Consider the following 15155-nt stretch of genomic DNA (forward strand, 5'->3'; position numbering starts at 1 on the left):
TTACTTAAGGTAGATACAGAGCAGGAGCAACCGAGCAGTGGCTCCAGGACTGAAAAAAACTTCAGGAATTGTGCGTCGTGTCTTTGTATAAAACCAAGAAGCAGAAATTCAGGAGGGAGACAAAGGCTGGCGAGACAGCTCCTCCGGCTAAGGTGCTCGGCATCCAAGCCAGCGAACTGAGTACAGTCCCCAGGGAAAGTGACTCCGCCTGCCCTGAGCCAAAGCACTGGGTCTGGAAACAGTTTTAAAAAAATCAAAGTATTTTCTAAATACGAATTAGACAATGGAATTTTATTAGATGAAAAACAGAATAGTTATTTGCACTGTGGTCGCTAAGTGGCCTTAAGAGTTTTTTACATATATATGTTTGTTTTTCCAGACAGGGTTTCTCTGTGTAGCTTTGTAGCCTGTCCTGGAACTTGCTTTGTAGCCCAGAGTGGCCTCGAACTCACAGAGATCCACATGCGCCACCATTGCCGCTGCGCAGTTTTTTTTTTTAATTTACATATTGTAGGCACTCTTTGAGGTAATACATTCCCTCAGTTAAACCTATGAAGAGAATTTTGAGAATCAAAAGTACTCAGAGGTAGCACAAATGTTTAACTCTCAAAACACAATGCTCTAAACTGGGTGGTAGTGGCACACACCTTTAATCCCAGGACTCAGGAGGCAGAGGCAGATGGATCTCGGTGAGTTTGAGGCCAGCCTGGGCTACAGAGTGAGTTCCAGGACAGCTAGGGCTATGCAGGGAAACCTGGTCTCGAAAAACCAAAAACTAAAACCAAACCCCCAAACAAACAACCAAACCAAACCAAACCAACAAACAGAAACAATGCTGTGAACTAGATGGCCCTTAGCCTTTCTGTGTGCCGTTCTGTTCCCTAGGAATGCTGGTTCTTGAGAGAGGCCCCCGGGCTTTACCTGAGGGCCACCCGGACATCATCTGTCACAGGCGTGGTCCTTTTCTGTCTGAAGATGACTTGTAGGTTTGGTCCACACACACACAGTTCCCACAGAACAGAGGACTAAATCCTATCAGATTAACACAGGCTGGTGTCGATGCCCAGTGGGAACATTGCTTAGGTCCCCTTTCCTATCATTTGTGATGATTTTTTCGTCTCAGTTTCATTTACTGGGACTTTCACTGGGAACAATGGCAGCACTTGTCACATTTGTTACTATGGCAGTGACAAAGAGGGTTCCAAATGAAAAGGCAGACCCGCTGTGACAGAGCACAGCAGGACAACGAGGAAATGTCTCCTGACCTGGGAAATTAGGAAATCATAGTTAGAGGTTACAGAATTTCTCTGTTTCAAAAGGTACAATCCTGACACTTGGCTTTCGAGGGAAACGTAAAAGGAGCGGTGTCATCACTGAGAAATAAAAGCACAAAGGTCACAAAGCATCGAAGGTCTCCAAACAGAACAAGGAGGTGTGCTTGTCAAGGCCGGAGGGATCTGGTACACACACTAAACCTTGGAGACGGAACTGTGAATTGAATCCATGTACACCGGGGTACTCACTCACGAATTATAGATGAGAGTCCATGACGTAAGTGCGTATCTCTTAACTGGCCAAATGAACCACGTGGCAGCTTGGTACTGAGTTATTTAATTAGCACAAGGTAGCTAGAGTGATGCTTTAGCAAAAACCTTGAAATTTATGAAAAGAAAATTATTGTACTTCAGAGAGTTAAATCACCACCATAGTTTGTAGACTGAAATACAGATATGCAAAGTCACACAAGACAGAAATACTCTTAGGCCAGCAAAACTTGAAAGTAACAGGATGAATATATTATCTGTCTAAAGATAGAATACGTCAATCAGAAGGGAGATATGTTAATCAGGCAATGAGGCAAAGAGAAAGAAACTATTTAGTAATGTAAAGGTTGCCACTGCCTCTCCATTATGTCAAAGATGGGAGTTGAACAGCTGGCTTACTGCTAATCCCAGGAGGAAGGCTCTTGCTGATATGGAGATGGGAACCTGGGGTTTCAAACAATTGGTTTATTTATTTATTTTCACGATGTAAAACCATTTCTGTTTTAAGATGGATTTGTCAGGTAGCTTATCTAGGTGCAATTAAACAGCTGCTTTATACAGCCCCTGTTTGGACTTCATGATTACCAAGGAGGTTTATGATCTGGCTTTGCCTGTCTCCTCCTGCAACCCCTTCTCCTGCTCAGGAAGAAGCTCCTGCGCAGTCCCCACGCAGCCCTCCCATTCCACACTTTCCGTCTCCTTCTTTGCTGCAGCAAACTTACCTGGAGTCTTCCGCATCCCATCAGACAACAAAAGGCCCTCTTCAGTGAATGAAGTCATTTTAGTCAGCTTCTCTTCAGCAAGCCAGTGCTTGTTAGGAAGGCTGGCCTGTGGCTCTTGGCTTTAATGAGATCTCTCTCAAACCTGTTTCCAGAAGTATCCAGTGCAGTGACTGGATTGTCAGGTTTGGAACCTGACCCTGAGACTGTGAGGCACTAGACTACGGGCATGCTCCTCACTTTCTCTTTGCCCTGCTTCTCTTATTAGTAAACCCGGGTTAAAAAGAACCAGTCTTGGAGGACTTAAAGTTCGAAGCCAGCTTGAGTTACACAGTAAGTTCAAGTCCAGCCTGAGTTTCAAAAACACAAGGTCTGGGGGCCAGTGAGATAGATCAGTGGGTAAAAGCGTCTGGTGTCAAGCCCAATAACCTGAGTTTGATCCCCAGAACTCATGTGGTGGAAGGAATCCCAGCTCCTGCAAGCTGCCCGTTGACTTCCACATGTGTACCAAGACACGTGCTTGCCCAGACACATACATACAAACAAGAAAATAAGTAAGTGTGAAAAACAACCAACAGAAAGGTCAGCTTGGGTGTAGCTCAGTGGCAGAGTGCTATTTAGTTAACACAAGGCCTTGGATTCCCAGCCCTTCACAAAATACAGCCCCCCTACCCCAAGCTAGTTAAGGTAGAATATAAAGGTTATCTTCTGTTACTATTATAAAGTGTGACTCACACACACACAGAATGTGCTAACTATATGAATATTCCACTGATAACTGACACTAGGAACTCATCAGAGTAGGACTTGTATTTTTAAACACAGAGTTATGCAGTAGCCCTGCTGGCCTTGAACTCACTATGTAGTGAAGAGACCTTGATCTTTTGAACTCCTGAGCCTCCTGCTTCCCCTACTTCCAGTGTGTTGGTATTACAGGCATGCATAGCCACTATTTTATGTGGTGTTAAGGATTGAACACTCACGCAAAGTGACTGCTCTACCAATTGGGCTATATCCCAAGCCCCAGAGCAGGTTTATAGTAAGAAAAATGGCTACTAATTCTAGGATATCCAATGACAGACATTTAATTTCAGCCTGCCTTCTAGTCCCCCCACACGTTATGTATTTTATTTGTTTGTATGTGCACTGCCTGTGTGAAGATGTCCTCCAACATATAAGGAAGTTGGATCCCCTGGAGTTGGAGTTCCAGACTAGGCAGCTGTGAACAGAGAAACATGGGTGCTGGGAACTGAACTCAGACACCCTGGAAGAGCAACAAGTAGCTTTAATTATTGGGCCATCTCTTCAGCCCCTTATCTTGGTTTCTTTTATACAGGGCTTCACTCTGTAGCCCAGGTTGGCCCTGAACTTGCAGAGCTCCTGACCCAGCCTCCTGAGTGCTGAGTTTATATGTGTGTGCCTCCACGCCCACCTTACTTTCTCTATTTTTATTTTAGCAATGTGTTGTGGAATCCAGTGCTAGGAGTCTGGTTCTGCCAGAAAGGGGGTATGTTGAGAAAGCTGTTCTTATTCACAGGGGGTCAACAGAATGTAGTCTCTGGGGGAATTGGGGAAGCGGTTTTCAGTTTAGCTAGAGAATTATTATTATTATTATTATTATTATTATTATTTTAAAGTATTACCTTTTGAAAAAGTAAAGCCTGTATATAATTTATAAAACCCACTCTCTGGCCCATCATTAAAAATGTCTCTGTAGGAAGGCTCTGTTGGTATGCTGCTCGCACAAAGCCCTCTGTTAGACTCCTGGCAACACATAAAACCCACATACATGGTGGCCCACACCTGTAATCTCATTACTCAGGAGGCAGAGGCAGGGGAATCAGTAGTTCAAACTACCAAGTAAGTTCAAGGCTTGTCTGGGATACTTGAGACCATTTCAAAACAAACCCACCAGAACCCCTAAAGACTGCTTTCCTTTATATTTACCTAACAATACCCCCAGAATAAACATGACAGGATATAAGAAAGGCTTAAGGACTAGTAAGATGATTCAGTGGGTAAAGGTGCTTGCTCCTAAGCCAGAGGATCTGAGTTTGAGCCCCATAACCCTGTAAAATATGCTGGAATGAGAGAACTAATTCCCACAAGTTGTCCTCTGACTTCTATACATACTCTGTGGCCTGAGTATGCCCACTTCCCATGATAAACAAAAAATACAACAAGCTGGGCAGTGGTGGCGCACGCCTTTGATCCCAGCACTTGGGAGGCAGAGGCAGGCAGATCTCTGAGTTTGAGGCCAGCCTGGTCTACAGAGTGAGTTCCAGGATAGCCAAGGCTGCACAGAGAAACCCTGTCTCAAAAACAAACAAAACCCAAGCACGAAGGAAAAAACAAACAAAAGCACACTAAAGCACCAGGCTTTAAATGTGACGGAAGCGCCGACTTTGCCGGTGCTGCTCATTCCTCACTCTCAGCCGTCTGAACGCTCCAGCTGGCTCCTAAGGAAAGCCCCTCCCCTCACGGTCTCTCTGTTCTCATTAAGTAGTGGTGGCGCTGCATGCAGCAGGCTATCTGTGGTGTACCCTGTTTTTGCAGGGCTAGGAAGGCCAGAACACCAGGGCCAGAGGTAGTAATTAGGTCACCCTCGTATCTGTGACAGCCTCATTATACTTCCCACTAAATGTCAAATAAATAGAATACATATCACCTTGAAGAGTTAAAGTACTTGAAAATCTGCACACTGGATACAACTATACAGGCTTCTGGACTAAAATTCCTGGTTTAACTAATTTCCAATCAGAAAATCACTACGGTTTCCTTAATGTATTATGCAGTAAGGCTTAATTCTGAATAAAATATTTTTAGCTTACAAAGATTTACAGCTCTGAAGAATATGGAATAAGAAAATTAGCTGTAGATTACTCTAATATTATCACTGATGAAGCCTTTCAGTGCAAGGAAACCCAAACCAAGCATGAAATGGGGTGCTGTCTATTGTTCGCACTTTTCTAAAGACTACAGGGGCCAGTGAGATACCTCAGAAGGTGCTTCCTGCTAGGCCTGATGACCCTAGCTGGTCCTTGGCACTTAGATTTGGAAAGCAGAACTGACTTCCAAAGGTTGTCCTCGACCTTCACTTGCACACGGTGGCATGTGTGTTCGTGTAAGTGGGACACATATCCACACATAATAAACTTTATAAGAAAGAATAATGATAAAAGCTCACTGGATCAAAGAAAAGAGAAAATGAGGTATGGGTACCTGTTTATACCCTAAAAACTGGGTATAAGAAATTTCAGAGAAAGAAAAATGAAACACTTTCATTGGTAAGATCATTAAAGTGAAATAATACTTTCCAAGAAATGCTGCATTACAAGCATCCACAGATCTAGCGTGTCCCATGATTCACATCGCCCTTCAGTAGACGGTGGTAACAGTCATCCCCACTGGTCCTTCAAACTGTTTTTAGTCTTGACTCATTTACCAGGAGAGACTCTTGTGGGCTGGACTGTAGGCTCTAAGCTTTCTAGAGACACAGCCTGGCTTACCTACCCTGAACTTAGAGTAATTTAGAATTAAAACCAACCTGTCCTGATCTTACTTTTGAGTATTTACTCCCCAAATGATTTCATCCATATCAAATTTGCTCCTTTTTTTTTTTTTTTTTTTTCAAGACAGGATTTCTTTGTGTAGCCCTAGCTGTCCTGGAACTGAGATTCTTCTGCCTCTGCCTCCTGAGTGCTGGGATTAAAGGCGTACACCACCACCACACCAGCTCAAATTTGTTCCTTCTTACTGAGCCCGAATTAATAAAATTAGTAACCCTTTCTAAGTATCACGCACGCACACGCACTCTCAGCCACAGAGGCCTGATGGACGATCTACTCTACCTGCTGTGACTTGTCTGTGCACTGTTCTGACACAATTACTCTGATGATCTTTGCCAAACACATAACCTTCCTGTAGTAAAATCTCCTTGTAATGCAAAGATGGTAGCAGATGGAAGAAGCACCAGGAGTCAGTTACTTAAAAAAAGAAATGAAAGGTTGTGAGATTAGTAAGCTCTGGCTGTTGGCTGGAGACCAGGGTCAGGATGTTTGACTCATGAGTAAACATGGAATAAGTGAATCTGTACCTCCAACAAATGCATCTCCGGCTCCATTGGTGTCAACGATTTCTTTCTGGTTTTGATCCAAGACAGCAAAAGCAGTGACGTCATTTTCTGTAATGAAAGGAGAAGAAAGGTAGACTAACTTCTCTTCGTAATGCTCAGTACATATAAGATCATGCGGGAAAGCTTGACACTCCTAGAGTTTCAGCTACTCAGAGAAATTAGCTTGTGTTCTGTACCTGCGGCCTTACGAACCAAGGTGCAAAGCAACACTTCCTGTAATTTTCAACATTAAGATGGAGTGTCTTACTAAAGCCACACCCAGATAGTCCATGTTCCTGGGAGGACTGGAAATGGTAGCAGCACTCTTTCTTTGGACAGTTCAAGTGCCTGAACAGAAACTGTGAGCTAAAGGAAGTAAGTGGACTAGATCATGAGCCCTAGTAATCTTCAAGCTTGCTTGGGTTGCTGGTAGTAAAATAAATCTTGGATCCACTGAAAGAGCTTCACATTTTAAAATGTAAATAATCAGTCTGGAGTACCTTTCTACAGACAAATCACAATGGTACACTTCATGTCCATGTCAAGGATTACTGCTTTTATAGTTGTTTATTATAGAACACCTCATCTGGTCATCTTCTGCCAACTGCCCAGCAGCTACCACAGAATGCACAGGCAGAACAGTGGGAACAGCATGGTCTGGAGGAGGGCTTGCCCTTCTCTCCACAGAGGAACCTCATCCAGGACTCTAAGCTTGGCCCATGACAGCTGTGGAGTACTTTGATGAAATCTGGCCAGGAAGACATCTGCAAATGATTGCATAGTGTTTCCTTATTGGACTTACTGAACTTCTGAAGTCACAAATTTGCATCCTATGGAGACAGACTTGGCTAATGACTTGCACACTTCAATCTCACCTCAGAGCAAAGAGGAAGTAGGAGATCTTAAAACCTTAAGAAAGATCTTACTGAGAAAAGGTCTTAAGAATTAAGGTGTGTGCCTGCTTTGCACATGTGTGCTGTTGTGTAGCATATGGGTGCAATCCCAGCACTCAGGGAGCAGAGGCAGAAGTTAGTATTAGGAGTTTGAGGCCAGCCTGGCCTATCACGAGACCCTTCCTTTTGTTACTAGGACAGGGCCATACTCTACAGACTGGCCACGTGGCAGTGCTTCCTTCCTGAATATCCCATCCTCCAAGGTCTGTGCATTACCATTCCAGCTCAAAGAGAGATTCAACACAAGAGACACAGATATGTTGAAGCAAAAATGATCCTACTGAGTGAGTGTGGTAAAGTATGCTGTAGTCACAGCGCTGCAGAGATTAAACGTAGGAGGAGGATCCTGGGTCGGAGGCCAATGTAGGCTACGAAGTGAGACCTTTTCTCATAAAACCAACCAATGAAATTGATCTTCTCAGAAATGCTGATATTCACCAGGATTCGAGTACTTAGCAAGCCAGTGAGCATGTTGTCAAGCGGCTCCAGCCTGTGGCCTCGTGGACTTCATATGTCCCGGCACAGCTAGGAGAGTAGCCCAGCACATTTGCAGAGGACAAAGTCACACTGCAGTGACAAAAGATTGGACAACCATGGATGCTAAAAACCCGGAATTATCTATTCAATTCTAATGGACACTGGTAAGATGACTCATGAATGTGATCTTAGCACTGGGAATGCTGAGTCAAGAGGATCACAGAGGCTAGCCTGGGCTATAACAATGAGTTTAAGATCAGCCTGGGCTACATAGAAAAACCTTGTTTCAAAAACAAACAAAAAAATTGAAGCAGCTAAACTTTGCACACTTTGTTAACTCTAGAGCCTACATGGCCGTTAACAGGATTGTAATTAATTGGATGTTATGGTATAAATATAGAGGTTTAGTGCTTCTAGGGAGCATACAGTACATATGGTTGCACAGGCAGAGAAAAATAAAAGCGATGCAAGCAGACTTTATTAGAAATAATTGGGAAAGGGCTGCAGTCTGATTTAAGAAAAGGTCTATACCATCAATATTTATAGAGAAATCTGGCTTTATTACTTTCAAGTACAAGACACATTCTCCAGGGAATGAACTACAAACCTAGAACAATTGGGCACTGACTAAGGAGAGTGAGGGACGTTAATGACAGTCACTGTTAACAATGGGGTCACATCAGGTAATAATAAGACAGGTCCGTAAAATACTTTGAGGAATAATTAATTGTAGAAAAACGGGGGCTAGGGAGAGGGCTCAGCTGGTAAAGTGTTTGCCTGGCAAACACGAGGACTGAGTTTGGTCTCTGAACCCCATAAAAAGCCAGCACTCCTGCTGGGAGCAAGCGGATGGGCCAGGGGGCAAACCCAGGAGAGATCCTGTAGTCACAGACGGAAGGGGAGAAATAACTCCTCAGAGCTGTCCTCAGACCTCTGCACGTGTACACCGGCCTCACCAACTGAGAAACAGAAAACACAAAACCTAAAACACAAAACAGAGCTGGCAGTGGTGGTGCACACCTTTAATGCCAGCACCTGGGAGGCAGAGGCAGGAGGATCTCTGTGAGTTCCAGCGCAAACAAGACTACAATATGGAGGAGACCCAGTCTCAACCCTCCCCCTACGCACATAAACAACAAACCAACAAACTAAACCAACCAAACAAAAACAGTGTAGGGGAGGGGGGAGGGATCAGCGGCCCCACCCTGTCTCTGAAGAGCTCTAGGTAGTCGTGGTTACTGGAGAGTGGGGGACTCATTTTCTGCAGCGGCGTCTAGCTGCTGGCAAGTTACCCATGCTCTGGTGATACCCTATCCTCACGATCATGCAAACAATCCTAATTAAATTCAGCCAGGAATAAAACACAACAAAAAATGCACAACAAAACAAGATAAAACAAAAAGAAATACTCCCCCCTCCCCTAGAAAGGGTCTCATTGTGTAGCCATGGCTGTCCTGGAACTTACTATGTAGGCCTGGCTAGCATTGATTCTCCTGCCTCTGCCTCCTGATCCTGGGATTAAAGGTGTATATGTAGCAGGACAGGAGGTAAGAAATACCTTCTGATATTTTCTCATAGGCTGGCACTAGGTTGATTACAGTTACCTTTAAGTGGTCAAAACCAAAATAAATATCACGCACACACGCACGCACGCACGCACGCACGCACGCACGCACGCACGCACGCACGCACGCACGCACATGCAAGCATGGGCGCGCAAAGTGGATGGTTCCCAAGGATTCCTAACCTCCACAGGCACACACATATACATTCACATATGCATAAAAGAACTACACACACACACACACACACACACACACAAAAAAAAAAAAAAAAAAAAAAAAAAACTTCCCCCAAACACATAGGGGCCAGCAAGATGTTTTCGATATTAAAGGAGCTTGCCACCAAGCCTGATGACCTGAGTTCCCCATGTCTTGTAGAATGGATGGAGAAAGCTGACTCCTACAAGTTGTTTTCTGACCTCCACACATGAGCCATTCTCTATGTTCTGATCAAATACTTCTATTTAAGAGCTTGCAAGGCTAGGCATGATGGCACATGTCGTCTATGATCCGAGTACTTGGAAGGCAGAGGCAGGTGGATCGCTGTGTTTGAGGTCAGCCTAGTGTATATAGCTAGCTCCAGGACAGCCAAGGTCACATAGTGAGATTGTCACAAACAAATAAACAAAGAAGCTCACAAGGACTAGGCTGGGAGGATAGTGGTATGTGGTGTGAGGTTGAGAAGTTGGGAATGACTGCAAATGTTCATTGAGTATCTTTTTTTAGTAATAAAAATGTTCACAATTGGTTAATGTAATGATTGCACAACTGTCAACATAAGAACAACTCTCGGAGTATATACTTGAAATGAGTGAGTTGTGTCATATGTGATGTTTCATTGGAGGTATTAAGAAGATATCATAATATCCAGGCTACTCTGAACACATGAAGCTCTTTCTAAACTACTTAAGAGAGGATGCCTTTATATTGTACTGTTGCATTATAGTCAATTGTATGGACACACTATCATTTATTTTTTGGTCCTTCACTGATGGACTTGCAGGTTATTTTAAATCTCTCTTTACCACACACAATGCTGCAAAGCATTCAAGCTTTTATCTTTAACACCACTTGAATTTAATTATTATATTTAATAGCCAAGTCAATGATCTCATTCCTACTTTACCCAGGGAACTGACACAAATAAACCAAGTTGTTATACTAATAGCATGAAATGCGCCTTAACGAATAGGGAAGAAATAAGAAGGCAGGAAATGCTTCTTCTCACTAGGACGCACACATCAGGATATGAGCAAAGACACCCTGCTCAGACTGCCCTAATAAACAGGGTAATGAAACAGATGACAAACTCTTCTAATAATAGAGATTTATAGAACAATCCTAATTAACAAGGACTTTGGGGAATGAGGAGCTCTGAGTTAATTTAATTTTCTGGTTAACTAAAGAAAAAGCAGAAAGTCTTTTTAGTTGGAAATTTTTCTAAATGTATTAACATAATATATTAATATTCCATGACATCCCTGCTTTAATTAATTTATGGAACTCAATGAACATTTTCTTTGAGAATAGAAGCTCTTACAGCACATCTGAATGTCATTATCTTGAACATCAATTCTTCCTGTAGTTCTCAAGGTATAAGTCTTTCCTGAGAAGCAGGCTGAGTAGAATGGTGGGAATGTTGGTCTAAAACCAACTGTGATTTATGTTTGGTTTGGACTCAGTTCCTTTATTTAATACAAAGGATTATTTAATTAAAAGACCGTCTCATGTCTGGGGCTATATTGGAGACTGAACATGGACATGTCAATGGTGCGGACCAAACTCTGGCTTTTATGGGGCCTACATGCTATCAGGGCAGGCGCTAACTATTCAAGTAACAAAAGAACAAATAAGACATCTACTGAGTTATGTCTCAGAAGTGGTGAAAGAGCGCACCAAGAGCAGTATGACAGAGCAGGAGAGTTAAGATGTGTTGTTTGAGTTTAGCTGAGGAAATGCTGTTTTGGTGACGAGGAGGAAGGGCTGAAGTGAAGCACAGAGGCTGTGGGCCAGCAACAAGCTTGATGGGCTAGCTGTGCTCAACATAAAGCAGGCTCTGTAACTGGAGTACAGTCAGCACAAATGTTTGTTTTGGTTTGTTTCTTTTGAGACAGGGTTTCTCTGTGTAATTCTGGCTGTCCTGGAACTCGCTCTGTAGGATGGTCTTGAACTCACAGAGATCTGCCTGCCTCTCCCTCCCGAGTGCTGGGATTAAAGGCGTGTGCTACGAGAGCCTGGCCCAAATGCCTGTTTTTATTGTTGCTTTTTTAAAAAAAATTTGTTTTTGAAGCTCAAGGACAATTTCACCAGAATTTGAAAGAAACACCCAATGGTAGGCAACCTGTGGGTCTTAAAAGCTGCCTGAGACTAGAGCAAAGGGAAAAGAGCCATGCTATTTCAAGCTGGGATGGAGGCCAGACACATGACTGACAAGCAGCCATGGCAAGAAGAAAGATCATGGATGCCCCAAATCTTGGGAAAACCAGCCAGGTGTGGTGACACATGCCTTTAATCCCAGTACTTGGGAGGCAGAGACAGGAGGATCTCTTAGTTCAAGGCCAGCCTGGTCTACAGAGTGAGTTTCAGGACAGCCAGGGCTACAGAGAGAAAAAAATCTTGGGGAAAACCAAACTTAGGGAAACTTAAGGAAAGCATACTTAGAAAAGAATAAATTGCATACATAATTCAGAAAAGTGGGCAGACTTACGAAACCTCATGGCTGTGGATGGAAGCTACTGCCTTTTCTTTTTTCCCCTTGAGCCAGGTTCTTGCTATATAGCCCAGCTGGCCTGGAACTTGCAGGGAGTAGCTACTAATCCCCACCCCAAAACTATGCAAGTTTGGTAAAAGATATCTATTTTCTATAGTCATTGTATATATTACATATTTATGTTATGAAGCACTGTAAAGAAAAAATCTAATATATAATTTTATAAGTTAGGAGCCTACTTTCTTCAATCAGGCAACAAATACCTAGTGAACAATAGCTGCAAGCTCTTTATACTCTGCTAGGTTCTTTGGAGGAGATGTGACACAGGAGAATATTCAGATTCGATCCACCTCCTCAGAGTGCTTAAAAGCATGCAAGGAGACTGGGGCTGTGTGATGGAGAAGAGACTCTGTTTCGGACTCTTCATCATGTGAATAACGAAGAGAGGAAAAGAAGCTGTGTATGCTTAAGGGGAATGGATAGAGCAGAGGATTTCTGTCCCGTAAGACAGCTAGAGTCTGGCAATTTCTAGAGACTTTGAAAGTCAAGTTTGGATTTGATGCACTGGATGATGGGAGGCAACTATGGTTTCTAGAGTGAAATCACGTTGCACTAAGTGTCATATACCCCACCTCATGCCACGTTCATGGCGGTCCCATAAGTTGGGTGCTGTTAGCTGACTTTATAAACACACCCAGGCTCACAGGCTGTCAGCTGCCTAGGGGCTCATGGGAAAGGCAGCTCTTAGGGACAGAATGAAGGAGAAAGAAGTAAGAGACTCAGATTTCAGGTCATTACTCAAGCAATACCGCTGCCATTTGTGCGATTACTACAAAACAGGTTTTGATTAAGCATTATACAGCAGTTAATTGAAAGTGAAATTCCCTCAGCCCTGATCCTGATAACTAAGCTGGACTAAATTGCTAAGACTCCATAGATAAGAAAAGATGAGTCAGGCTGTGCAGGGTCACAAGTCATCCAGCCTCGTCTTCACTCTTTCTACTCTAAAATTTCTTCAGGGTTAGAAACAAGTCACCTGGGGCTGGCAGGATGGCTCAGTGGGCAAAGGTGCTCGCTGCCAAGCCTGACGACCTGAGTTCCACCCCCTGAATCCATACGGTAGAATGTGGTAGAAGCAGAGAACAAGATCCCACAAGATGTTCTCATTGCTCTCTGAGCTCCACAAACACTGCATATACACAAAAAATCGTAAATAAAAATGTTTTTATTTTTAAAAACATTTCAAGGTGTTTTTTTTTATCGGTGTGTGTGTGTGTGTGTGTGTGTGTGTGTGTGTGTGTACACACACTATATCAGTATGTATAAAGCACTGAGAGGAAAAACTGGCACATACTAAGCACACAAAGTCCCTTTGAAATACATGAAAAAAAAAATCACTTATCTTAAATTGAGACATAGAGACATAGGGGATCCAGGTCTCACTTAAAATTGCTGTTTCTAAGCCAGACATGGAAATGCACAGCCGTAATCCCAGCAACTCAGGAGACTGGGGCAGAGGATTTCAAGTTTAAGGTTACATTGTGGGGGCTCTTTCTCAAAGAACTAAGGAATAAACAAAGCAAATTCCAGCTTAACCTTGCAGATTATTTAACTATATATTATTGTTCGTAGCAAATTCTCTGTTCACGTTTTCTTCTCATTAATGTGGATTTTCAGTACTGGATGTAGGCAGGTAAGAGAACAAATAGGTTAATTAGAATATGAAATAGTTTCGCAAGGGCTAGGGATGTAGTTTAGTGGTTGGGCATGTGGGAGGCACTAGGTCTTTTATTTGTTTGTTTTTCAAGACAGAGTTTCTCTGTGTAGTCCTGGCTGTCCTGGAATGCACTCTGTAGACTAGGCTGGCCTCTAACTCACATAGATCCATCTGCCTCTGCCTCTGGCTCTGGAGTGCTGGGACTAAAGGCATATGCCACCATGCTCAGATAGGGCCCTGGGTCTTATCCCTACTTACTACAGCTTAAAAAAGAAGATTGCGCTGGACAGTGGTGGCATATGCCTTTAATCCCAGCACTCGGGAGGCAGAGACAGGTGGAACTGAGTTCGAGGCCAGCCTGGGCTACAGAGTGAGTTCCAGGACAGGCTCCAAAGCTACAGAGAAACCCTGTCTGGAAAAAAAAGAAAAAACAAAAACAAGAAGTTTGCAGTAGAAATGATTAAAGCACCACCACCACAACAGTGAGAGCTGGAATCACTGCTCTCAAATCTTATTCTCCTTTGTGTTTGGTGTGCATTTCTTTAAAAACATTTATTTATTTGTGTGTATGTGCCCCTGGGTGAGTTTATGGATCCCACATGCATACAGATGCCAATAGAGGGCAGAAAAAGGTGTTGGACTCTGGAACTGGAGTTAAGGTTGTTGTGAGCCTCCATGTGGCTGCTGGGACCAAGCTTGGGGTCCGCTGAAGAGTAGTCAGTGCTCTTAACTGTGGAGCCATCTCTCCAGCACCATGTAGTCTTTGTTTCCTTAAGACAAAACCTGAAAGCTGAGCAGTGGTGGCACATGCCTTTAACCTCAGCACTTGGGAGGTAAGGGAAGGCGGATCTCTGTGAGTTCGAGGCCTGCCTGGTCTACAGAGATTGTTCTAGGACAATCAGGGCTGTTATATAGAGAAACCCTGTCTTGAAAACATCAAATAAAAAAAAAAAAAAAGAAAAGAAAAATTGATACTTTTAATATTAAGGTTTATTAAATGAACCAAATCACTTTAATCTTACTATGCACCAGCTGAATTCAACTTGCTTTTTCTCTGCTTTTGTTTTTTTGAGACGGGTTTCTCTGTCTAACAGCTCTGGCTGTCCTGGAGCTCTGTCTGTAGAACTCACGGCGATCCCCTGGCCTCTGCCTCCCCAGTGCTGCGATGAAAGACTTGTGCCACCACCGCCTGACTTCCCTCCGTTTCTATATGAACTGCACTGCACTGTCTTATCCATAAGAAACTCTTTCCTCTACTAGCTTAGCTCATGGGTTGCTTAACTTTGATGTTCCCAATCTTCATTTAATCAGCTGAAGGAATAGGCACAAAATTTGGCTGCCTACGAAAGAAAAGGTAAG

The 15155-nt window shown here is 43.3% G+C and overlaps 1 protein-coding gene across 2 annotated transcripts in view; it reads right to left on the reverse strand.

The window, feature by feature from the left end:
- Positions 1-15155, reverse strand: part of Adk (adenosine kinase) — a 407238-nt gene that overhangs the window by 17304 nt on the left and 374779 nt on the right. For both annotated transcript variants that reach the window (XM_006984766.3, XM_006984767.4), the window contains exon 10: positions 6360-6446. In XM_006984766.3, the coding sequence (XP_006984828.1) occupies positions 6360-6446 (87 nt within the window). The remainder of the gene's footprint in view (positions 1-6359; positions 6447-15155) is intronic.

This window comes from Peromyscus maniculatus, chromosome 9, assembly GCF_049852395.1.
Source record: "Peromyscus maniculatus bairdii isolate BWxNUB_F1_BW_parent chromosome 9, HU_Pman_BW_mat_3.1, whole genome shotgun sequence".
NCBI classification, from domain to species: Eukaryota; Metazoa; Chordata; class Mammalia; order Rodentia; family Cricetidae; genus Peromyscus; species Peromyscus maniculatus.